Source organism: Miniopterus natalensis, chromosome 14, assembly GCF_054644295.1.
Source record: "Miniopterus natalensis isolate mMinNat1 chromosome 14, mMinNat1.hap1, whole genome shotgun sequence".
Taxonomy (NCBI): domain Eukaryota; kingdom Metazoa; phylum Chordata; class Mammalia; order Chiroptera; family Miniopteridae; genus Miniopterus; species Miniopterus natalensis.
This window is the reverse complement of record NC_142094.1, coordinates 42,191,141-42,216,090: the sequence shown is the minus strand read 5'-3', so window position 1 is coordinate 42,216,090 and position 24,950 is coordinate 42,191,141. Positions and strand designations below refer to the sequence as shown.

Sequence of the window (24,950 nt, the reverse complement as noted above, 5' to 3'; positions counted from 1 at the left end):
AATGGGCCCAGAAAAAAGTTTTTTGTCCTGGTGTACAGACATAAAAAGAAATTTCAGCATCAGAAATGTTTGCTTTTATTTTCAGGACAGTTCCCCAGTAGTTTTGTGGAAATTGTCACCATTCCCAGCCTGAAGGAGGGAGAGAGGCTGTTTGTCTGTATCTGTGAATTTGCATCCCAAGAGCTGAACAGTCTTCCCCTCCATCGAGGTAAGTTGATCATCACGAGTAGACTGTTTAAAACTAGGTCAGTGGAGTTGGTCCATTTAACAACTAGATCTTTTTTTGAAATTTTTGTAAGTGGCTAACCTCTAGAACGTCTTCAGCAATACAAAGACAGTGCTGACAATGCCAGTGCCTTATATTTTAGCAGCATTTTACAATTTCCACAGTTTTTTTTCACAAATACATTCTTACTTGGTCCTCAACACAGACCTGGGAGGTAGCAAAGTGGGTACTACTGACTGCATTTAATAAATGATGAAAATGAGATTCAGACAACGTTACCTGCAGATGAGAAGTTTTCGCCTCAGAATGTAAAGTCTCATCACTGGATTACAAGTCCAGGATTGTTTTGCACTGCCCCATGCTGTGGCTATACTTCAGACTGCATTTACCTTTTTTCTCATAAAAACTGATATGGCTTTGCTAACCACATTGCTACTTATTAATGCATAATAGTGGGGTGGGAATTGTGATATAGAAATTAAGAGACAGATGTAAAATAGCCCCATTTTACTATTCTACATTAGATGATGTTATTAAAGTTCTCATCAGAACCAGTTTAAAAGGAAGCAGTTTAAAATGGATAGCCATAGCCAGGCGTCAATGAAATCCCAAGTACTTCTCACTTGTGCTCTGATAGACATGTGAACTCCTGAAGATGGACCATAAACTGTTTCAACAAGTATACTTGATGAAGTCCATGCATTTCTGCACAGGCACAGACACCGGTAGTGTTCTGGAAACTGACAATCAGTGCAATTTTGTGATGACTCAGAGAACGGTTTCAAAATGGTAGAATTTGAGAAGAAAGGAATATTAGATTTTGACTTTAATCTCAAAATCTATTTTGAGAGTTTCTTGCACTTCACTTTACACTGAGACTCTGCCTGTGTTCTGTGTACTTCCTTTCTAATCAGTGTTGGGAAGGCAGGCAGAAACAGATGTTATAGCAGGGAGCCTTAGCTGTCCCTACTCACCTCCCACTGGAGGGCTGTAACCCATGTCAGGGAGTCAGAGGCTGTGGAGAAACGGCTTCCTCCAGAGCTGTGCAGAGGATGTGCATGGCGTGGACTTGTCCTTTCCCATACCTGGCTCCTGGAGCAAATAGCTATAAGAATATACTGTGTGGGAATATACAGTATGTCTGCATCTGAGGAATTTGAGGGCGTGGCTTCTGGAAGTAGCTTTTTTGCTTCATAATTACATCTTATACAATCAAGTCTTAGGTACCAAAAAGAGATTTTCTGATGAATGCCTTCCATGGGAAGACTAGTCTGATGTGTTCTGAAAGTCCTTTGAAGTTAAAATGCACCTCAGGAATCTCAGATTCTCAGGAAGACCCTGGGGTGAGTCACCTGTATGGAGGTCCTGTTGGGTCCTAGAATCTGCCGATCTTATTTTAACTAGCTTTTTTTTCCCCTTTTATTTAAAAAAATTTTTATTTTACCTTTATTGTTGAAAGTATTACAGATCCCCCCCCCCCTTTTCTCCCTCATTGATCCCCTTAACTAGCTTTTAACCAATTAAGCCTAATGAGTTGAAAGATGTCAGTAGAGCCCAAGGGAGGAAGATACAGGGCAGGGGGGTACAGGGAAAGGAGAGTTATCAGTGGTTTTATCTTGCCCTCTTCTCCGATGCTCTGCCGCCAGTAAACACACTGACTATTCAGCCCGTTCCTTCTGTGCTTTCTACACCTTATATGTTTTCCGATCGGAGCACGCAAGCCTTCGAGGGTGGGGCGTTAGGTGTACCTATGCAGTTTGTCTTTCTCTGGGATGTGTAGCATGAGGCGAAGCAGTGATTTTCATTTCTCTTGTTTTCTATACATGACTGTCCACATTAACAGGTATTATTAATTTTAGTAGTTGGAAACAAAATTGCTAAAAAATGAAAGTACTGTTTTATACCACATATAGCTTATAAGACTCGAGTCTAGACTTCCTGACTTTCAAGGCTAGTGCTTGGAATGGCCCTTGTACTTAGACTGAAAATTGCTTTTCCCATTGGATCAGCATCTCAGCTCCTGAACAGCTCCATTCCTCTACCCCTGTGCTCTAGTTTACTAATCCTGCTGTTCCTTTATTGTTTCTTAGTACCTTCTGTATAGCAGTGAAGCTCCCCTTGTTCAGTGAAAATGAAACTGGTGACTTAATATATGTAAGGAGGAGCATGTGGGATAATGTTTGAGATCTGTTTTATTTTATCATAATGACTTGAGTTAATTATTTACTTATCTTTCAGAAATATTATTGGGATTCATAAGAGGAAAAATTACATTTTTTAATTATAAAATTATATCATATAAAAATTGTATCTACATATAATTATATGTATGTATTTAAGGCAGACAGTATAGCTTAGGGGATGAGAATTCTGACATCCCTAGATTTAAATCCATTTCTACAACTTAATAGCTGTGACTTTGGGCTACTGACTGAAGTTCTCTTGACTTCAGTTTCCTTGTCTATAAAATTGGAATAATACCTACCCCGGGGTAGTTGTGAGGATTAGGTGAGGTTATACAGGTAAAGCCTCTTGCACCGGTAAACACTTACTAAAGATGAGGTATTTTGATGATTCTTAACCTGGGATTCCTGGAATTTATAGATGTGCTTCGGGGACCTTGTTTCCCAGTAAACAGGTGAAGTTTTGTGTGCATGTGCATTTTTCCAGGGAGATTCTAACTGGAGTCAGAACCCCAAAGGTTCTTCCAGTAGGTGTCACCCTTTTTCCTTTTCCAGAAGCTATCCGATTGTTTGGGACTGTTCTCTATATTTTGAGTTATATTTAAACTCAGCAACAAGGCTATCTCTTAGAAGGATCAATGTAGCCAGGGTCACTGACTGTCCTAAAAAATAAGGAGAGGCGGGGGGAAAAAAGAGAGACACACCCCCCCCCATAACAATCAGAGTTACATGGAAAAGATAAAGAAAAGAGAAAAAAAAATTAGGAGAGATGAAATATCAGTAATCATTGCCCTACATAACACAGAATGCGTCTCCTTTGCCTAAAACTTCATATTTCTAGCCCACTTCCTCACCCCCAAAAAAGGACCAATAAAAAATAAACATCAATTTATTTATAAATAAGTTGATAAATGATAATTTAGCAGCCACATCTGCAATGTGAGATATCAGGATTAAGGTTCTGATATGGCTCATAGGTAAACCTAAGTAAAATATATGGTTAATCCACATAAAGCACACAGTCCCCTGGGCATTAGGATGCAGTGGGAGACCTAACACTCAGAGTCCGACTACTTATATTCAGATTCTAAGAAGACTTGCATTTGTTCTTATCACCTTTCTTGTTCAACAAAACAGTCCAGCCAGCAGTGTTGCACCTGGGGTTAACAGCATGAGCGAAAGGCTCAGCTGGCTACGAGTCACCACACTTCCTATTTTTTGATCCTTGAAATCTGGTCACTGTACTCTGGGAGTTCCTCATCCTGTTGTTTCAGAAGTCTAGAAATGACCACCATGCAGCCTCCATTCCTAAGGAATCACCTAAGATGCCGGGGGAATAGCTGCAGGGCTCTTTTGGATGACAGTGAGATACTCATGCAAAAGATTCAGTAAACAGGACTGTCAAATAAGGGTGTTGAGCACTTATCGCTAAAATGCTTTTCAGGATCTAAATGGTGATTTTTAAAAAATTTACCTTTATTATATAGAATGACCATCTACCAGGTAATAAAGCTTAGCAAAATAGTCACCCAGCTGAAAATAGGAAACAAGGCGTGTTATAAGCGTCTCATGGAGATCTGGCAAAACAAGGAAAATATTGTAATTCTACAGCTTTAAGAAATCCAGTTCACTTCAAAGCCAGTGGAGTAGGAGGTATGGCACGCTTTTATTGTTCTTACCCACCAAAAGGCCTGTTGTGTCTGAACAGCCACGTCTACAGTGAGTTCCCCTGTGGTCCTGATGGAATGGCCTTAGAGTCAGTGGGGAGAAAATCACTTGTAATTCTCAGGACCACAAGCTCTGGCCAGTGGACACTGAATCATAAATTAAAGGAATATAGAAATATAGGACCAAGACACTATTTTTCAGGTACATCTAAGCAAAACAGTATCGAATCAGTGAAAATGTATTGGGTACCTATCACTAAGTGTAATATTTTACAGTAGGGGCTATGTAGTATATAAAAATACAAGTGTCAAAATTAGCAATATAAGTGATCATTCTTTTAGTAGGCTACAGATGGCCAAGATGAATGTGGGCTCCTAGGTTTTTTAGAGTGGCATGTTAAGGTTTCAGATGAAGAAACTTGTATAGGAGACGAGAGTCCCCTCCTGTGGAATAGGGTCTCATAGGTGACATAATATCGGTAGCTGGGGATGGGGGCAGGGATATTATGACTGGATATAAATGCCAAGTTACACTGAGGCAAAAACACGTAGCTTAGTAACTAAACCTCTTTAGAGAGTATCCAGAGCAAACTTATTTTTTATATATTTCAGGTAGTAAGAGTAGGATTATTAGAGAAGGAGCCTTTAGCAGTAGGAAGAAGCCTTCATGTCTCCGGGTAAAAGTTGGAGCAGGGGAGCGATATGGTAAAATTGGTATAGTTGTAATCTTAGGCATGAGTCATTGGGTAAACGGGAAGAGACAGTGTGTAAGGAGTGAGATGATGGGAGTTGGACTAAGGGGGTAGCAAAGAGCAAGTAATGAATGGAATAAATATTTTGAAAGAAGAAACTAGAGGGAAAAAGGAAGTTAGCAGCATGGAGCTCATTTTGGAGGGAAGGTATAATTCATTTGAGAATTGGAATTGAAGAATCATCATTAACAAATGGACAATGAGTGCTTGCTATGGGAAAGGCACATGCCAGGCTCTTAACATACAAAAGAGAAGTGGTACCTGACATTAAGGAATCTATAATTCACCTGATAGGAAGATGGGACAGACTTAGTTTTTTAAAAAAAATCAAGAGTAGACGCATTGATAACCTAAAAGATAATCCAATTTTCAAGTATGCTTGACTATAAAATGACTCGGGATTTTACTGGGTGCTTTGCTCTTCTTCTAGTCTTATTTTATTTGGGCCAGTTGCATTGCATTTCTTGATCACCTCTAGTCATGAAAGTAAAGTTGACTTAGGTGTCAAATAAGAGGAAAGTTAAAATAAGATTAAAACTGATAATCTACAAAATGAATAGTTCATAATTAGATAATTAAAAGTTTGTTATAAAATAATTTATTGCAAAACTCTAGAGTAATTTTTTAACTGGAGTGAGTCTTTTAAAACTGAACTTTAATTTCATTTTTTCCAGAAACAAATGCTGTCTCTATGCTTCCTTTACCTCAAGTTTTCCATCTGTAAGACAGATGCTAACTTGCAGCTTATATTTTATCAAGATAATCTGAAACACCAATATTGGAACTATAAGTTATTTTCAAAAACAAAAGTTCTGATTACTAGAACATTGTTTTAAGATTTTATTATGATGTATTTTCAGGATACGTATAGTTCAAGAAGGCCCCTGGAGATAATAAATGAAGAATTTATTGCCCATACCCTCTACCCTACCTCCAACAAAGAACCCTTTTCTGGAGATTTCTTCTTTTGCTCTATATTTCATATTGAATATAATTTAGTGTGAGAAATTAGATCCATTTATTCAAAGGACTATAGTGTACATGAATGTAGTCTTTATAATTTATAAATTAATCCAGTGGCACAGACTGTGAGAACATTGTTTATATTAGCTTTTCTCAAACTTTTTGATCTCGGGATCCCTTTATTCTCTTAAAAGTTATTGATACCCTAAAGAGCTTTTGCTTATGTGGGCATATTGGTATTTTACCATATTAGCTATAAAAACAGAAATTTTAAAAATATTTATTAATTTATTTTTTTAAAACCCATGACATATTAACATAAATAGCATATTTTTATCAAAAATAACTAGTTTTCTAAACAGTGAACATTTGGTTTTATATTTTTTACAAATCTCTTTAATATTTAATGAAAGAGCCTGACCGGGCATGGCTCAGTGGTTAAGCATTGACCTAGGATCCAGGAGATAGAGGTTCGATTCCCCGTCAGGGCACATATCTGGGTTGTGGGTCCAATCCCCAGTTGGGAGCATGCAGGAGGCAGCCGATCAATGACAACTCTCTCATCATTGAAGTTTCAACTCTCCGCCTCCCTTCCTCTCTCTGAAATCAATAAAGATATATTTAAAAATATATATATTTAATGAAAGAAAGCTGGATTCTCATATTTGTATCTGTTTTCAACCTGCTGCAGTATGTTGTTTTGACTGAAGTATATGAAGAAAATATGATAGTTTCAACCTTCCAGACCTTCTGAAAGGGTCCCACGGACCACACTTTGAAAACCATTGGTTTGCCTAGCTGGCATGGCTCAGAGGTTGAGCATTGACCTATGACCCAGGAGATCGAGATTTGATTCCTGGTCAAGGCACATGGCCAGGTTGCAGGCTTGATCCCCAGTAGGGGGTGTGCAGGAGGCAGCTGATCAGTGACTCTCTCTCATCACTGTTTCTATCTCTCTCTCCCTCTCCCTTCCTCTCTCTGAAATCAATAAAGACATATATATATATATAAAGAATCATTTGAAAACCATTGGTTTACAGAAATTTTCAGTACATTGTCACTAAATTGTCAAAATTCACTAAATTGTCAAAAGTGTTCATTCCTTAAAACTCTAGGTATATGTTTCCTTGAATTTGGTAGATGTTTAAAATGATGATTTGTACTATTACTTATAGTAATATTCTTCTGGGGTGATGACCAGGGTCATTATCTTTGCTTCTCTTTTTCTAGGTGACCTCGTGATTCTCGATGGCGCTCCCACGGCCGGCTGGCTGCAAGGCCGAAGCTGCTGGGGTGCCCGGGGCTGCTTCCCATCCTCGTGTGTTCGGGAGCTCTGCCTGTCCTCACAGAGCCGGCAGTGGCACTCGCAGAGTGCCCAGCTCCAGATTCCTGACTATTCGATGGGACAAGCCCGGGCGCTGATGGGGCTTTCTGCCCAGCTGGATGAGGAGCTGGACTTCAGAGAAGGGGATGTGATTACCATTATCGGAGTTCCTGAACCAGGCTGGTTTGAAGGGGAGCTAGAGGGTCGAAGAGGCATTTTTCCAGAAGGTTTTGTAGAGCTTCTGGGGCCCCTGAGGACTGTGGATGAGTCCGTAAGCTCTGGAAATCACAGTGACTGCCTTGTGAACGGTGAAGTAGATACCCCTGCGGGAGAAGACAGAGGGTCCGCAGAGGAGAACGAGCCCGCAGGGACCTACGGAATTGCCCTCTACAGATTCCAAGCCCTGGAGCCGAATGAGTTGGATTTTGAGGTGGGCGATAAGATCCGAATTCTGGGGACTCTGGAAGATGGCTGGCTAGAAGGATCACTGAAGGGCAGGACAGGCATCTTTCCTTACCGGTTTGTAAAGTTATGTCCGAAAACAGAGGCGGAGGAAACCGTGGACCTGCCACAGGAAAGCAGCCTCACCAGGGTCCCTGAAACGTCTTTGGATTGCTCAGAGAACTCCTTAGTACTGGAGGAAAAAGGACACGAATCTCATGAGTATGAAGCAGAGAAGTCCAACTGTATTATTTCGGAAACATCTGCTTCTCCCTCAGGTCACCTGGTGTCTAAATATGAAGCAAGCATAATCTCTCACTGGGATGAGGGCACCTCTAGGGGGCTGCCGAGAAGCCCCGGCGCAGGGCATGAGCAGCCTCTTGCCAATGACTCCTCCACCAAGGATCCTTCAGAGGTAGTCAATGGTGTTTCCTCCCAGCCTCACGGACCTTTCCCTCCCCAACTGCAGAAAAACCAGTATTATTCTAGAGCAGGAGGGAGCCACCCAGGCTCAGAGCATTTCTCTGATCCTTTTCCTCTAGAAGCAAGGACTAGAGACTATTCCAGCCTGCCCTCCAGAAAAACATGCTCCCAGCCTAGAACCCTGATGAAGCTAGAGTCTCCCCTTTGCAGCGGCTCTTCTCTTTCAGCCTCTAGGGTGGTCAGACCCAGCCAGTTGAGCCCTCAGCTCCAGGGTGTGGCAAGGTGTACCAAAAAGTACCACACACCCAAAGAAAAAAATGCTTCCCACTTTTGTTCAGAGAGGAAGCCTGGTCTGCAAGACACAGTTCCCGCCATGGAAGCATTGACCCTTCCGCAGGGAGACGGCAGCGTTGACCTGGACTCGAAGTTGACACAACAGCTGATAGAGTTTGAGAAGAGTCTGTCAGGGTCTAGCACAGAACCAGAGAAAATTTTGCGCCACTTTTCAATCATGGACTTCAGCTCTGAGAAGGATATTGTCCGAGGTTCCTCAAAGCTAAGCCCCCAGCAGGAGCTGCCTGAGAGGAGAAAGGCCCTAAGGCCACCGCCCCCCCGGCCCTGTACTCCAGTATCCACTTCTCCCCATTTGCTGGGGCTCCAGAACCTGAAACCTGAGCTGCCCTTGGCAGTGCGGCCCTCTCGCCCAGCTCCCCTGCCTCCCTCAGCTCAGCAGAGAATGAGTGTGGGACCCCCCAAGCTCCCGACCTGTCACCGTCCTAGCTGCGAGACCCTAGAAAAGGAGGCCCCTGAGAGTACGGGAAGGACTTTGGACCAAACTTCCCAGTGCCCATTGGTATTGGTGAGAATTCAGGAGGTGGAACGGGAGTTGGATATGTATAGCAGGGCTCAGGAAGAGCTCAGTCTAATGCTGGAGAAGCAAGAGGAATCCTTAAGGGCAGAGACCCTTGAGAATCTTGAGTTCTACGAGGGCAACATCGAAAGTTTGAATATGGAACTCCAGCAACTTCGAGGTAAGGGATGAGGGAATAATATATACTTATTTCTTAACACCCATAAGTCCAAGTAGCAGCCTATCCATGTTTTTTAGGAATATTTTACCATCTTTGATCAACAATTAAAGAATGATTTCCTTTTTCGTTACCTAATTTCTCCTATCACCACAATTAGACTGCTCCATCTCAATGTAGCCTATGTATCCTGTGACCACTGAGGCCTCCTGATTTTGTTTGCAACTCAGGAAAGGAAGCTCAAACCTCAGTGACATTCATACTTCCTATACTGCTGTGACATCCATAGCAGTCATGCAGATGGGAAGTCCCCAAATATAACTTCCTTTAATTTGGCTCTACTAATGGACTGAAGACGTCTAGGCTAAGACTCGAGGAAACTGCATCTTGTATCTTTGTGGTCTAGGGACTAGATTTCAATAATAATAATAACTTTTATTAACTTATTAATAAGCATTTGTTACCATTTACTTACACAAAGAATCTTCACAGCCACCCTGAAGGTACTGGGATAATTCATATGGCTACTTTATAGATAGTGAAATTAAAAGCTGTAGAGGATAAGTCACTTGCCAGGGAGCAAGTCTACTGAGAAGACGGATATTGTGTATTAGTCAGTGTGTCATTTCCACACACCCGGTATAGTATTCTACAGGCAGCAGATTGATTAAATACTTGATGAATTGAATTGAAGTTGCCTGCTCTACCTCCTAGAGCTTTCAAAGACTTCCTACCTCTATTGTTACTTTGAACTTGGATTACTAGGGGGCTGGGGACTGTCAGAGCAGAGATGTCAGTGAGGCATAGTTAATGGGTAGCAAAATAGTCCAGTTCTGTGCCAGACTCAAAATGAAGTCCTTTATCGTAGCTGTTTCTCCTCTCACCTTTCCCCCCTCCCCCTCCTTCTCCTTCAAATAAGAAAATGTATAGACAAATGCCTAACTATGACTCATCACATGGTAGGCATTTAATAGAGGAGTCTGAGAAATTAAAAGAAATTACTAAGAAGCACTTCTAATTTCAAGACATAAGTATAAGTAGGAATCTTATAAGTATCTAAGTATCTAAGTATAAGTTAGATCAACAGGGAATAAATACATAGAATAAATTAAGTATGGCATGATATACAGATTTTCATACTAGTTCACACCTATATAGCATTTATACCATTCTTCATATTGCTCCTTAAGACTCTGGAATTACGAAGTCATGAGGATTCATTTCCTAGAAGCTCTATTTTTTTTTTCAAGTCTGATGTTACCTTTTATAGTTTCCTGTAGATACCTTTCAGCTTGTTTTTAATTTTCTTCACATAAGGTAATAGTCTGTGTATGATAATTCTAAGATATAATTCTCAGTGGGACTGTTTTTGGAAATCAACTACAGTCCTTCACTCTACCAGTGAACTATCAAAGGAACAATAGGACTATTTTTGATGCCATATGGTTCTCATTAGTGTGGTCTAGACTCCCTGTGTGTTTGACTATCTTTTACTGTGTGCTAGTCATAGTATTTGGAAAATCTTAAGACCTGAGAGGAAGGCACCTCACTCCAGAGAAGATTTGCGTTTGTTTCTTTCAGCTGTTTGTGCTCAGCTATTTCCAAATTCCCAAAGGATAGTAATCTTTGGGGTTCAGGAACAAGAAATTGGAATTCCTGATAATACCTAAAATTATAAATTATTCTGTATTTTTAAAAACTCTTTATTTACATGTTCTTAAATGATAATAGTAGTTACCGTAATAAACAGTGAATAATTTTTCTGTGTACTAAAAGTTTTAGAGATTTTATATATTATATATATGAGAAATACATGAAATAAATGCAGTTTATTATTATTATGAACCAAAATATCATGACAAGATTATATATTTTAATGACATGTAAAATTGTTCTTTTTCTGATAATAGACTTTACAAATGCTTTTTATTTATTATTTTAAAGTAATTTTAAATTTACAGAAAAGTTGCAAAAGTAGTAGTTTCCATATACCCTTCAGTGAGCTTCCCCTAATCCTAGCATCTTACATAGTTATAAAATATTTATCAAAATCAAAAAATTAACATAATAGACATTTAATAATATAAAACATTTTAAAGAAGGGAACATTAACACAAAATAATTGTTAAATAAAAATTATTTTAAAATTACAAAATAATATCACAAATATTTGGTATCTAAAAGTTATACTTAAAATAAAATGTTACATACACAAGGCATTAGTTGCCCTATCTGATGGTATTGCTCTTTGTTTTGTGACTAATATTCCAGATATAGAAAAAAGTTTTCATTTTGCATGGATATTGGGTGAATTATTGAGTGTATCCAAAAGCATCTTCAGGTGGGGCCATTAGGGTACATGTTGCTTCATATAAAGTCATTTTCTTTTCTTTTTTAATATATCTTTATTGATTTCAGAGAGAGGAAAGGAGAGGGAGAGAGAGAGACAGAAACATCAATGATGAGAGAGTCATTGATCGAGCCCGCAACCCGGGCATGTGCCCTGACCGGGAATCGAACCCCGATCGCCTGGATCCCAGGTCGCTAAACCGCTGAGCCACGCCCGGCCAGGCTCATTTTCGTTTTTAACAATGAAAATATTTTGTCTACTTACTCTGATTTTGGCTTTGCCATTGAAATAGATATTGTTTTTGCTGATTCAAATTTTAGGCAATAAATTTGTGACAATATTCACATCTTCTCTTTGCATTTCTACTTTTAAAATATTTACAAAGAACTGTAACCTATAGCAAATAAACACTGGAAAACACTGGGCAAACATTTGTGGGTGGCATTCAAATAATGGAACATTTGCTTCTCTGAGCAAGATTTAACACTACACTGAATCATGTGTGAGAACTGCCAATGTAAGGCCTTATTTTGCTTCTAAAACTTGATATTCTTGGACCAGTGCTTACAAGATTTATAAAATATACTGTGAAAATAAGCTTATTAATATTTATCTTATTTGCAAGAATGACTCACTGTTAACACTTCCGTAACATAGCAACAGCTACAAGCAAAACTAACTGATTAGATTTTGATGACTTCTCTCCTATGTACTCTTGTCCCGGTGAACCTTAATCTTTTACTCTGTGTCAGTATTTTCTGATCTTGCTTCCCACTTAACATCTGTGGATTCTTTCAAACCAGTAATGTCTCTACACTTTATTGTTAAGCTTTATTTTCACAGGAGTATTAGAGTATTTTCTCTGGGTTTCCAGATTTCTCAGCTGATTCTTCTTAGGATTCATAAAAGACATAAATTTCCCAAGAAATGCCGAGAAGGGATTCCCACATGGAAACACTAGTCATTCTCAGTCCAGTTTCACCTTAACCTGATTTCAGGGTTTAAAGTACCTTGAACGACTAGGGACCCCCAGCTGTAATTTTGCAAGAGGGCTGGTCCAGTTCTGATTTACTCTCAGGAGTCCTTTGGAATGTTAGCTTATCACATTAAAGGTCTCCTTTTAGACTCCTCACCTTGCAGCTCTAGTGTTGAGTGTTGTGCCCCTTCTCCCCAGAGGGCCCTTGAACCGAAAGTTCCACTTCTGGGACTGGCAAATACCCTGAGGCAGTGCAGTTTCTGTGGTTTTTCAGCTCTCTGGATTTAGTTTTACGATGTTTTTTTTATATTTCCTCTAATTTTTTTAAGCTATTTTTCTGTGAGAGGGTTGGTTCAAATAACCTAAACTTCAGTTATTGGAAATAGAAAGCCCAGTATTAATAGTTTCAGATGAGCCAACGTTTGGCTCTGAGAATTCGGAGTTTTAAACTTGGAACCATTATGTAGAGTCAGCATAGACTATTAGGAGGCATTTATGATGACAGTGTGTTGGGGAATGAAATGTCACTTTGTTGGCTTCAGTGTGGTACTCAGTTCAACCACTCATTCATCCAGCAGCTGTTCGCTGAGTTTCTACTATGTGCCAGGCACTGTGCAGGGTAAATACCACAGTAAGAAACATGGATGTGCTCTCTGCTTTCAAGGAGCTTCTGGTCAAATGAATTGCTAATGAATAAATTAAGGTCCATATCTAAAACACAGCACCTTTCTAATCTGATAAACAGATTGACTTCTGAAGCAGTGGAAACGCTCAGAGTTAGTCCACAAAGACTTCCCAGCCCAAGGAACTTTCGGAAGCCTGGACTAAGACTGCACACTGCGCTGAGAGAATCTCCTTGTAGCATATCACAGTCCTTTTCTGCTTGTAGGAGGGGCTCATGTGCCTGGACCTGACAAACAGGGTTGTGCGTTCATTTCCTTATTCAGCAAACATTTCTGCAGTACATACTATGGGCCAGCTACGAGCTGTGCATTGATTAATAAAAAGGGCACAGTCACAGTATCATTCATATTTGTGTATCTTTGAAACTCTAGTGATTATTCTGATATTAACCTCTACGTTTAATCACTGTCTGTCTTGGTGCCTTTGAATCATGGCTGTAGTTACTTTTGGTGTGGGCCATACCCCATGGTTCTGAATCAGTGGATGGCAAACTGTGGAGTGAGTCAGCTTTTTCTGCATCAGGAACCTTGCCCCTAAATTTCTCTCTTTCCTTCAAGGTAATGCCAAGAGGAAGGATGACCAGAGACTCTCAGAGTGATTTTTAATTTTAAGTGACTATTGCAAAGCAAATCAGAATATGTTGTTCAGGAAATTAGCATTTTCAGCGAGATATTGGGTAGAACTTAAAGCCCATTAAAGAGAGCCACTATTTTAACAAATTGGAGAATTGCTGATGTGAGACAATGACATCTTTTTTTTTTTTTTTTTTTTAAATATATCTTTATTGATTTCAGAGAGAAAGGAGAGGGAGAGAGAGAGATAAAAACATCAATGATGAGAGAGTCATTGATCAGCTGCAGCCCACAACCTGGGCATGTGCCCTGACCAGGAATTGAACCCCGATCTCCTGGATCCTAGGTCGATGCTCAACGGCTGAGCCATGCCTAGCTGCACACAATGACATCTTTATATTAAAGTGATACATAATATTCTAACCAGATTTTTAAAATTTGAAAGTATGGTTTTTCTACATATAGAAGCAAATTGTTATTCTGAAGACTCCTTGGGATGCTTTGGGTATAAGAATTCTTTCTTAAACTAGTAAAAAATAATAGATTTAAATAGCCAAATAATTTTCTGGTCTTTCAAGATAAAAGTTTTTGTAAAAGAAATAATAACCTTGCTTTCTAGTTTGTCAGTACATAAGAAAAAAGCAAGCAACTATCCCCGACCACATAACATCTGGTTTGGGGTGTTGCCTCAGTAAAAATTAGCTCAGTTACTTCCAATGGACTTTATCTTGGTATAAAACAGTAACCATAGTCAGAAGCCATTCGTAGACTGTTAATTCAGGACAGAAACTAGTTATTCTTTCCTTTTTTAAAAGGTGGTTTAAGGTATATCAGTCTAGCTTAGGATAGTTAGCTTAGTTATAATTAACCTGTGAATCAATATTCCTTGCAGTTTGTGTTATGATTTCGAAACATTTTCTTATCCTCAGCTCCAGGCCAAGGGGTGGAGAGACTGGAAAAGATCCAGGAACTTCAAGTATCGGTTTCAGATTTCATGGAGGCTTTGCAGTACCTAGTGAAAGGACCTGTCTCTTGCTCGCATGGGACCCCTCCGCCACAGCATTCATGCCACCAGGCCCATATCTGAGCGTGCTGCCTCCGTCTACCATTCACGTTCCTAGATGTAGCGAGACCCAAATGACTAAAAACTCTGGGGCAGTCATTTATTCAACAAATATTATTAAGCCCCTGCTGCATTCCAGGCAGTGTTCTGAAGTTACAGCAGCGATATCTGCCCTCACGGGGAGAAAGAAACAAGAAGTGAAAATGTGTATGTATTAGAAGGCAAGAGAATCTATGGATTCAGGGAAGCCCTCACTGAAAAGTGACATTTGAGTGATCATCTGAATGATTGTAGGGAAGCAGCCAAGCCATTTGGGGGGGGGGGCAGTGGGGAATTGTCCCAGGGAGATGGGACAGTAAGTACAGGAGTGTGTCTGGTGCCGGGGGAATAGCAAGGAGGCCGGTTCCGCTAGAGCAAGGGCATGGGCTTTGTAGTACACATTCAGGGTAAGACAAGAAGCCACAGGAAGGTTTGAGCAGTGGAGCGATGTGATCTGACTTACAACTTTACAGAGTTGCTCTGGCTTCAGTGTTGCTAATAGACAGAAGAGACACAGAGAGACCAGTTAGGAGGCTACTGCAGTGATCCAGGCAAGAGATGATGGCATATATGTATGCCAGTCCTTCACAGATATACTTTTGACTGCTAGCTTATCATGAAGTTACTCAGTTTCCCAAAATGTTTAGCCATTCATGCTAGTAACATCCTCAAGATGCTCACAGTTTCATTTTCTTTATTTGAACCTCACTTAACTCATATTTATAGTGCTTTAAATTCATCCTGAAGTTTAAAGTCTAAAACATCCTAAATGGTTCTCACAGCCCTGTTCCATTTAGAACGTTTATACTCTTGAGAGTATATCAGATTTCCCCCAAACACCTCTTATTTTCCTATATTCCAGTCTGTAGTTCCCTATGCAATACCCCTAGATTCCTTTCTCTGTGTTTCTGCCTCCCCTTCCTCTCGTCACTCGTCTCTCTCCATTAGTGCTTGGTCTTTTCCTCTGTCGGGGCACTCACTTTTAGACCTTCCTGTTGTCTTCCTCACTTCCAGAACCTCTCTCTACGCAACCGGAGGCTGTAGCAGCGTTAACATCTATGAGTAACTTTAGCCATAGGGATGTGTCTTCTTTACAACTTCTAATTAATCTCTAGGCTTCTGAGAGGCAGCTGCACTGAATCAGGGTGGAGCGCACATTACCAGTTATATTCATATTTCTTGGATTCCTACTGTGTGCTAGGTAATGGGGTATATAGGAGAAGCCCTGGAGCATGCCAGTGTTCAGGAGTGTGAACGACAAGGGAGATGAACTAGCAAAGGAGGAGCAGCCCATCAAGGGAAGGAAGAGTTTCAAGAAAGAGAAAGTGATGATGTGAAAAAGCTGCTGAGAGGCCACGTAAGATGAAGTCTTAAAGAGAGATTTGCACAGTGCTCTTCCTGCGCTTTGAATTCTTACTCTATGTTTTAAATTCACCAATGAAGAGCGAGCCTTCAGAACCTTAAGCCCCCACCCTCAACCCCAATAACAGCAGAACCCCGGGCCCTCTGTCTCTCTCTACCCTCAGTGACCTCCGTGGTCATCTAAATGACCATTGGATTCAGCGACCTTGTCAAAAGCAGTTTCAGTAAAGCGATAACAAAGGGACAAAAAAGCCTTATAGGAGTCCCTCCATTTTAGCAGGGGTAAGGCCAAGTGTATGAATACAAATGCAGAGAGGATGGGAGATTTGAAAGTGAAAAGATGAAGAAACAGGCTTAGAGAGCTTATGTAACCTCCCCAAGATTATGCAGTTTGTAAGTGGCTAAGCAGGATTCAAACCTAGGGCCAGCGAAGCCTGGACTCTTAACCTCTCACCTGCGCTGCCCTCTGCCTCGCAACTAGCATGTGCCCAATAAAGGCCAGCAAATATCAACTCATTGAACATGCAAGCACGTACTGTGTACCCCATGTACAGAGCTGTGTTGGAGACTGCCCTTGCCCTCAAGGAATTTTCAGTATAATAATAAAGATAAACAAGTATAATGCAGTTATATGCCAGAAAAATGATGTTTTGGTCAATGACAGGCCACATATATGATGGTGATCCCATAAGATTATAACAGAGCTGAAAAATTTCTATCATCTAGTGATGTGGTAGCCATGGTAACGTCATAGTGCCAACCATTACTGTTTTGTGCTGGTCTCAGTCTATCCATAGTAATACTATTGGCTTAGAAATGCCTGGACCCCAGTGAGATTCCCACAGACATCTCCTGTTTCTAAACCAATGTCATGACTGACCAACCCTGTGGTTCTTTCATGACTGCAAGACGCCCTTCAGCAATAACCATTAGAAACTTTGAAGGAGAAAAGAGTTTATTACTTTCAGGCCCTGGGTGGCACAAGGCATATCAGTGAGGACACGGAGAGGTAGAGGATAGAGAGAGAGTTGGCCTAGGGTTCTGCTTTTATTGGGGTTGAGGGTGGGGCCTTAGGGCTCTGCAGGCTTACTCTTTATTGGTGAATTTAAAACATAAGAGTGAAAATTTAAAGTGCAGGAAGAGACAACGAAACAAGTGGCCCAAAGTGTCTGTTATCAAATCAACCAAGATCTCTAAAACAAAGTGTTCTCAGTGGGGAGGCGGCCTGGGTCTTTATGTAGCCTGTAGCTGGCCCTGTGTTTATTCCAGATTGCTGTCTTTGGAGTGAATGCCTCTTTGAAGTGGATGCCTCAGCAATCAAAGCTTAAGTCAGACACTTGCATTACAAAAAGAATAGCCCACTGTCAGGGCTTCTACTAGTTCCTCACAGGTTTGTGGTGATGCTGGTGTGAACAAACCCACTAGGCTGCCAGTCACATAGAAGTACAGCACATAGTTACGGTATAGCTGTACCACCTAGGTTTGTGTAAGTGCACTCTGATGTTTGCGCAAGGACAAAATCGCCCAACGACGTATTTCTTAGAACAAATCCCAGTACTTAGGCGTCCCATGTCTATAAAATAGCCCAGGTAATATGAGAGATATTTGCAGTTCTCTGGAAAATAGCAAAAACTCTAGGAATCACAGAGCATCTTGGGCCAGAGTCTTAGAAGGTGAGGAGGATGGCTCATCAGATTGGAGGAAGGACATGGACATGTGGGGAAGGAGAAACTTGCCTCTACCCTCAAGGTTCTTTGTCTGGTCTAATGATCAAGTAGATATGAGACAGATTAGCAAGAGAAAATAACCAAATTTAATGCATATATATATATGTATAGGAACCCCACATATGTGAGAGTCAGAGACCCCATTTTTATGAGAGGTTCAGAGACAGAAAGGGAACATGGGTACATAAGACATTCTGAGCTAAGGATAAGATACAGTGCCTTGGGGGCTTTAAAGGGTCTTTGAAGAATGGTAAGAACAGTTTTTGAGTGAATAGAAGTTTGTCTTTCTCTGCAGACAGGTCAAAAGAGGTTATCTCTGATAATCTCCCATTATGGGCAAGGCCTCCCCCAATTTGAGTTCTTCCAGGTAGTCAAGGGAGGAGCAGAAGTTTCTCCTGAGCCCTCAGCTAAAGTTGCCTGTAGCTCAAAGCAATTCACATACCCCAGAAGCACATCTTGGGGTGACTAGCTCTGAACCCCCATAGGCAGCTACAGAGACATTAACAAGAATTGAGGGAATTACCTGTCCTTGCTGATTTACTGCCTCCTCCCTTTTCTTCTTTAGCCTTTCCTCCCCCTTCCCCCTCCTTTTTCTCTCCCTCCAAATCCTGCTGCCCCATCTTCACTTCTAGTGTTATTTACAGCAGGGGTTCTGTCCCTGTGAGTCTCAGAGATAGTAATTATTGCTGAACACCCAACCTCTAGTAACAAACAACAAACATCAAGGTGAGGCTGCTTTGGGGGTTTTGAAAAGGGTGGGTGGTTACTGTTGTGTTGAGTGCAAGGGAGAGCGGAAGGTCTACAAGGTTGAATTTCACCAGTAATACTGGGGCTGAGAAAAGTAGAAGTTATTATCTCCCTTCTCTCAGGCCACAGTGCTTTGCACAGATTTATCACATGAAAATAGCAACCGATTCACAGCTTTTTATTAGTTCTGGGTTATAGTAATGAGGAGGTAAAGCCGAGACAGTTTACATCTTTATGCAAACGCTCTCTTTAATGCCCGAAAGGCACCAGGACTTAGAAAAGGAGCCGAGGATGGGAGGGGGAATCCCATACCGTAAGCAGCTATTCACTCTCCACTTATCCAAAAATCATTTCTTTTAGCTCTCTGTAATTTCTCCTACTGGGTCATTTTATAACGAGCATTCTCCCTTTCCAGTAATTTACCCTCTCCCTATCTCCTCCTTGTTGATTTACCAGGTGTGTTTCTTATCATGCTAGCTTTATTGAGATACTGAGTTGCTAAAGGGAACTTTGTTTTCCATAACAGGGAAAGATTAACCTTGTAATCTTTACTTAGAAATAAGTAAAACATAGGATTTTAGATTTTAAATGGCAGAAAAACCATTAGCTTCCTCATTTCACACGTAAGAAAACTGACAGCCAGAGAAGGTAAACGTAGCTACAAATTGTTTATTAGCAGAAACTGAACTTATAGCTGTCTCTCAAATGATGTTGCCATGTATTGGTTTGCTGAACCAAATCAAAATCCTTCTTGGGCTTAGGCAATAGGTTTTAGATGACTGAGTCAGTCTGTACTGGAGTCTTTCTGCTACTATGCAGGTCTAGGGGCTCCTTGTGGTTGGGCGGGGAGGGATAAAGAGGGGCAGGGGCATGGCAAACTTGCCTCAGTAATAATAGTCCACCTCTGAATTAGACCACGATAGAGCTTATTTGTTTACTTGGCTTGAGGGAAATTAAGGTTTTATTATATTTTGAGATAGTTTAGGGCCATGAAGTCAAACAGATCTGGGTTCAAATTGTGGCCCTTTCCAGTAAGTTTTGTGATCCGGTAGCTTTTGTGATCTCGGGCAGGTTATTCAAATTCTCAAAGATTCTTTATCTGAGGTAAAGTGAGGACCCTTCTTGCAGGATAGTGAAGATCAAAGAGAATTTGTGTCAACCTCCAAGCTCTTGCCCTGATCCTAGCACATAATATGCACTCCCAGCATGGAAGCGATTGCTGCTACTGCTGTTGGTTTGAGGACACAGAACAAATGAACAAAAACACTTTGACTGATAATCAGAAGATTTCACCATCTACAGGTTCACTCTGTAACTGTCAGTAGAAAACCCAAAAGGTGTCCCTAAGAGCACAGTAGGCATTTGAGGAAAGTAAAAGGAAGTTGCGAGGAACATGAATCGTGGGTTTTTAAAGCTGAAGCCAATGAGCGATGTCACTGAAGCCACTGCTCATTTTACAGATGGGGGATTGAGTCCCCAAGAGCATGAATGGTTTACCCAAGAGTAAGCATCTAATTACTGATGAAGCATATAACCCTGTTCTCCTCGGGGTTCTTTATATTATTTTACAAATAGGGATTAGATAGAACTTCAGAGAATCATTCCTGGGCATGATGACCAGAGAGCTAAAAGAGTGATCTTATTAAAGGCTGTCTCTTAACATTGTTACTCTCCTACTCAGAAACTTTCAGTGACTCTTCATTATCCACTGAATGAAATAAATGGCATTCAGGTCCCTCAGGATCTACCCTAACCTACCCCTCCGTCCATATCTCCTATTACTTTTCCCACATATTATGTCTTTCAAACTATTCTCATTTCCTAGTTCTCCATATGCAGAAAATCTATGGAAATCTTGCTTGCGATCGGAGGCACTGTTCAAAGGCCACCACTTCTGTGATCCCTCCAGTTGCCCCATCAGGGACTTTGCTTCGCTGCCTCTGCCGTTGGTGTTTATTGTAGCACTTATCACTCTCAGTCTTACTTTATAGTGTGTTGCTCCTGCGTTGTAAAGGCAGGCACTAACTGGGTCCTTTTCTCTCTCCCGCAGTGCCTCCCACATATTGGGTATCTCTCTAATGTTGGTTAAAGTCAAATAGTATTTTTATACCCCGCTTTCTGATTTCTAGCCTCATTCTCCGTCTGGCCATAAATATGCAGCATGAATGAGTTGGAAAAGAGATTCAGGGAGTGAATGGTTTTGATGCTTCTCTGGCATGACAAGTTTCAAGGAAAGTGCGAGCACACATAACTGTATTGTTCTGGCGAAGAGTTTCACACTGTAAATTTACCCACATGGCAGAGCAAAATAGAAGAGAGTCCTTTTTCTTCCTTCAGGGGGATGTCCAGCGTGTCTGCAGGCAGGAGCTTAAACAGCTTGTGATTTGAGAGTAAACTAGCTGGTAACTTGAATCCCATAAAACAGAGCTCTCAAGGGAGGGGAAGGGTCCTGCCTCTAGCTAAAGGGAAGGGAGTCCCAGGGTTTCACATGTCCGAGGATTGGAAAGCTGAACTGGGAGGACGGGGGTTGAAGGGCCCGTTCCAGCTGCACATGAAAGCGTGTATTCAAACCCCTGGTTGATTACTAAAGGATTCAAGAGGCAGATGAGACTGATACATGACCTCACCTGGGGCTCTTAAAGGGGGCTGTTTCTCTTTCCCACTGCTTTTTCTGCAAAACCTTTAGAGCAGGAGACTGCTTCTACCTTCAGTTCATAAAGCAGCCAAGCCAGTTTGACCAGCTTGAGGGAAACACCAAATGAGGCTGCCAACTCCAATCACATGAACGCTAGTTACTAATTATCCTCTAGTCTCTGTGGGGAAAGATATAGCCGCTCCCTGATTGGATCCCGAGGTTGAAATAACTCCACATGTCTCTGTGCTCCAACTGGAGCAGCAAGAAGAGTGACTCCAAAGCTTTCGGAGACATTTTAAGGACAGATACAGCCTTAGGCTAAACTGTACCTGTCCACATTTCAGCCCAACCCAGGCCCATGGAAGAGAGAAGTAAAACTTGTGTCTTTAAGCACACTGAATATGTGTGAAACCCATGAGCTCAGAAAAGAAAAAGAAGCTGAGAAGAACGGGCTCTGGGGCTCCAGCTGGGAGTACGAAGATTGCAGGAGCCTTCAGAAAAGGGACCTTACAGTGCTGGATGGACTTCACAGCGAAGATGACTTGGATTCCAGGTACCAGACCCCAAGGCGGAATCGGCCCTACAGGAAAAGGCATTGTGGATACTGGGATTTTGAGCAGAGTGAACCGAGCTGTATGGACTACGAGGAAGCAAAGGAAAGTGGGAAGGACTGGATGTACCACACAAGTGGAACTCGAGGCTGTGATGGTTATAGGAATTCAGAAAATGTAGATTTTGGGAACCTGAGCCCTGGAACTAAGGGTAATTGGCTTATAGGGAGCCCAGACGTAACCTGGAAAGCTGGAGGACATGGGGAAACAAACGGCTACATAGATCATAAGAATCTGAATTATAATTCCAAGGACTCTAAAGAAACTGAACAATGGACTGGCTACAGGGGTTTGGGCAACTCTTTGGGGAATTTTGGTCAACCTCAAAGCTGGTATAAGGACCACAGGAATTTTAATTATAATCTTGAGGATTGTAAAGAAGCTAATATTTATTACAATGACCTCAACAATTCATATCATGTTCCTGGGCATTATACTAATGGTCAGCCTGTGGATTTGAATGGTGCCCATGAAGGTAAGGAATTTGTCAAATGCTCTGAAGGGGACAGGAATGTTTATCAAAATGATAAAATCTATCCCAAAGCAAAGACTCATGCCCTGGATCAGAGTACTTTTGAGACAGAAAATAAAGTCTCTGATACTTTATTTGAAAACTGTGAGTATGAACCTCAGAATTATAGAGGAACAGATGCTCTCCATCAGATGAAGGATTTCGAGTATAATGGCATTGACAGACCAGGAATGGTGGCCCTTGGGAGCAGAGGGATCACCCTGGATGTGTGGAATCTGCAGCCTAGGGGAGACCAAGGAGAGCATCATTGTGGCATTCCTCGGGGCTCCCCATCAGAGAATAATACCTGGCATTTAGAGGAAGAGAGAAAATTAAATGGCCCAGAGACCTGGAAAAGGAATAGTTGCTTCCGACGCACAGCACCTGGCACCCTGAGACACTCAGAATTTGTGCAAAACAGGAAGAAAACCCAAGGTAAGAACACAGTTAATCTTCTTAGAAGTATAAAGCATGAAAAGAGATGAAAAGGGATGGTTATACCAAGTACCAGGAACACGTGTACTTGAGGAAGCTGGGCTCCCGAGTTCTTACTAAGTGTGTCTTGAGTGGGAACAGCCTTAGAGGTTTAATTCCTTTGGGGGGCACTTTATAGAGCGAGAGCATAGGTAGTGCTATAAATACGTAACAGGGCTTTGAATCAGACAGTGTTCTCACGGGAACTTTCCTTTACCCTTCTTGGTTTTGTCAGGCATCCCTAACTTCATTCTTATTTTACGATTTTTATCTCATGGGGATGCCAAATTCATTAACAGGCACCACGCAAAAGTTTACTTTTCTGGCATGTTCTTTCTCTGAATCCCTACACTTCTTTAGACATTGGTGGAAAAGAAGACTTCACTAGTTTTATAGACGGTTCATTCCTTGACATTCAGGAACCTTAAGTGAATGATGAGCACTGAAGCTCTTGTGGAATTCAAAAGATTGTTTATATTCTTCTTGGTGCTTTGTACAGATTAGGTATTCATATTATTTCATCTCATGGATTCTTAACTCAGTTGCCTATGAAATGGCGACACTGAAAGTCTTCTATCATGTAGAGGTTATTTCTTTCTTGCCAGTTTGTCTTCTTCCAGTTCTCTGAAATGGACTATGTTTATTTTATTTATTTTTACTCTTGTTGGTTTTGTAATTACTGGACTCCCTGTTAAACCTTTCCTTTTATTATGCATGTTACTGTCATGCCAAGCAGACTTTCTGCTTCCATGTCATTTCGGGGTAATCCAGGTTATGACCAGAGTCAGAAAATATGAACCATCTGAAAAATCCATCTCACACTGTCCTCCTAAGTGGAAAGTTTCTTGTCTAGGTCTCTGCAGAATAGGCTCACAGGTTAGACTGGTGGTGGGGACAATCAGAGACTGAAAAGCTAAGCCCCTGGTATGATCCTGAGCCCCAGTGGTTCATCCCATGGTCTTCCAACACAGGCTTGACTTAGCTTGAATTTCCAGGGCACCACTGTGGACAAAGCAGGCTCTCTGTCTTCATTTATACAGATAAAAGTGAAACCAGACCCAGCTTTAGTTGGGAGGCCAGGTATGTTAACAGCTAGCCTTTTTTTTCTAGGTGCATTTTTTGCTCTGAAATGATAGGGATTGGATGACTTCCAAATTACTTCCAGCTCAAAAAAAAGCCTGATTCTATGATTCCTGATGTTAGTTTTGTATTGTTCCTATTCCCTTCCTCCACTGCCATTTCTTAGATGAACTTTGTTTCCTATCATTAGTTCCTTATTGTATTAAGCCTCCTAACTGTAATCAAAGTGTTTATTCTGTTTGACTTAACAGCAGGCAAGCCCTCCTTTCTGGAGTGGCCTATGATCTCTCTGAAACCAGCTCGGTTCCACCCATATCATTTCTGTGTTTACAACTTTCTCTCTTTATATTTCAGGATTTAACTCTTGATAGTATGTTCATATTTAGCTCAATTGACACCCCTTTTTATACCTCTGGCATCTTCCTTAACCTATAACAAAATCTTGTTTTTTTACCAGAATCTTTGTGCTCTCTGTCATTCTCTGCTGTCTTGCAGCACACATGCCACTGCCCTTCCTGGACCTTACACAGTCACAACACTTAATTATGGAGAAGAAGCGAGTGTTGGAGCTGATTGTCTACCTGGTGTTCAATTCCCAGCTCCACCGTGTACTAACTTACTAATAGTGTAACTTTAGATGAACTATTGAACCTCTCTGAGCTTTGGATTCCTTATTTGTAAAATAAAGAAATACTACTGTCTCATGGTGAGGTCATCTGAATAAAACACTTAATCATATGTCTGAAACAGAGCAGATACTCATAAATTCTGACTTCTTTGTCTTTTATGACCCACCTTCCTTTCCTCTTACAAGTTGCCCCACCAGACTGTCCCTTCCCAAGATGCCCACTGGGCATCTGCCCTCCAACCTTGTGTTTGCAGGTGTAATTACCCAAGTGGAATGGCCTGTCCCTTCTTTCTCTCTCACTCTTCCCCTTACTCCATCTAAGAAACAAAGAGCCGTTTTGTGGCTGACCCCAGCCTGCCTCCGGGCTAGAAACCAAGTCTGTTCTACCAGGATTTGCCTTTTTACTCACCTGTCTTACCAGTTCAGTTCATTCTCTCCTGGAGGCCTCTACTTTAGACACTGTTGTTAGAGCAGGTCTGTTAGG

The 24,950-nt window shown here is 41.2% G+C and overlaps 1 protein-coding gene across 4 annotated transcripts in view; it reads left to right on the top strand.

Annotated features, from left to right (window-relative positions):
- The window catches only part of DNMBP (dynamin binding protein), a 69,945-nt gene that overhangs the window by 10,668 nt on the left and 34,327 nt on the right, over window positions 1-24,950 (top strand). For 3 of the 4 annotated variants that reach the window (XM_087824501.1, XM_016219973.2, XM_087824500.1), the window contains 2 exons: window positions 86-208; window positions 7,022-9,010. In XM_087824501.1, the coding sequence (XP_087680627.1) occupies window positions 86-208; window positions 7,022-9,010 (2,112 nt within the window). Of the gene's footprint in view, window positions 1-85; window positions 209-7,021; window positions 9,011-21,476; window positions 22,720-24,950 lie in introns of those variants that run through there. The other variant, XM_016219976.2, reaches the window with a different exon arrangement.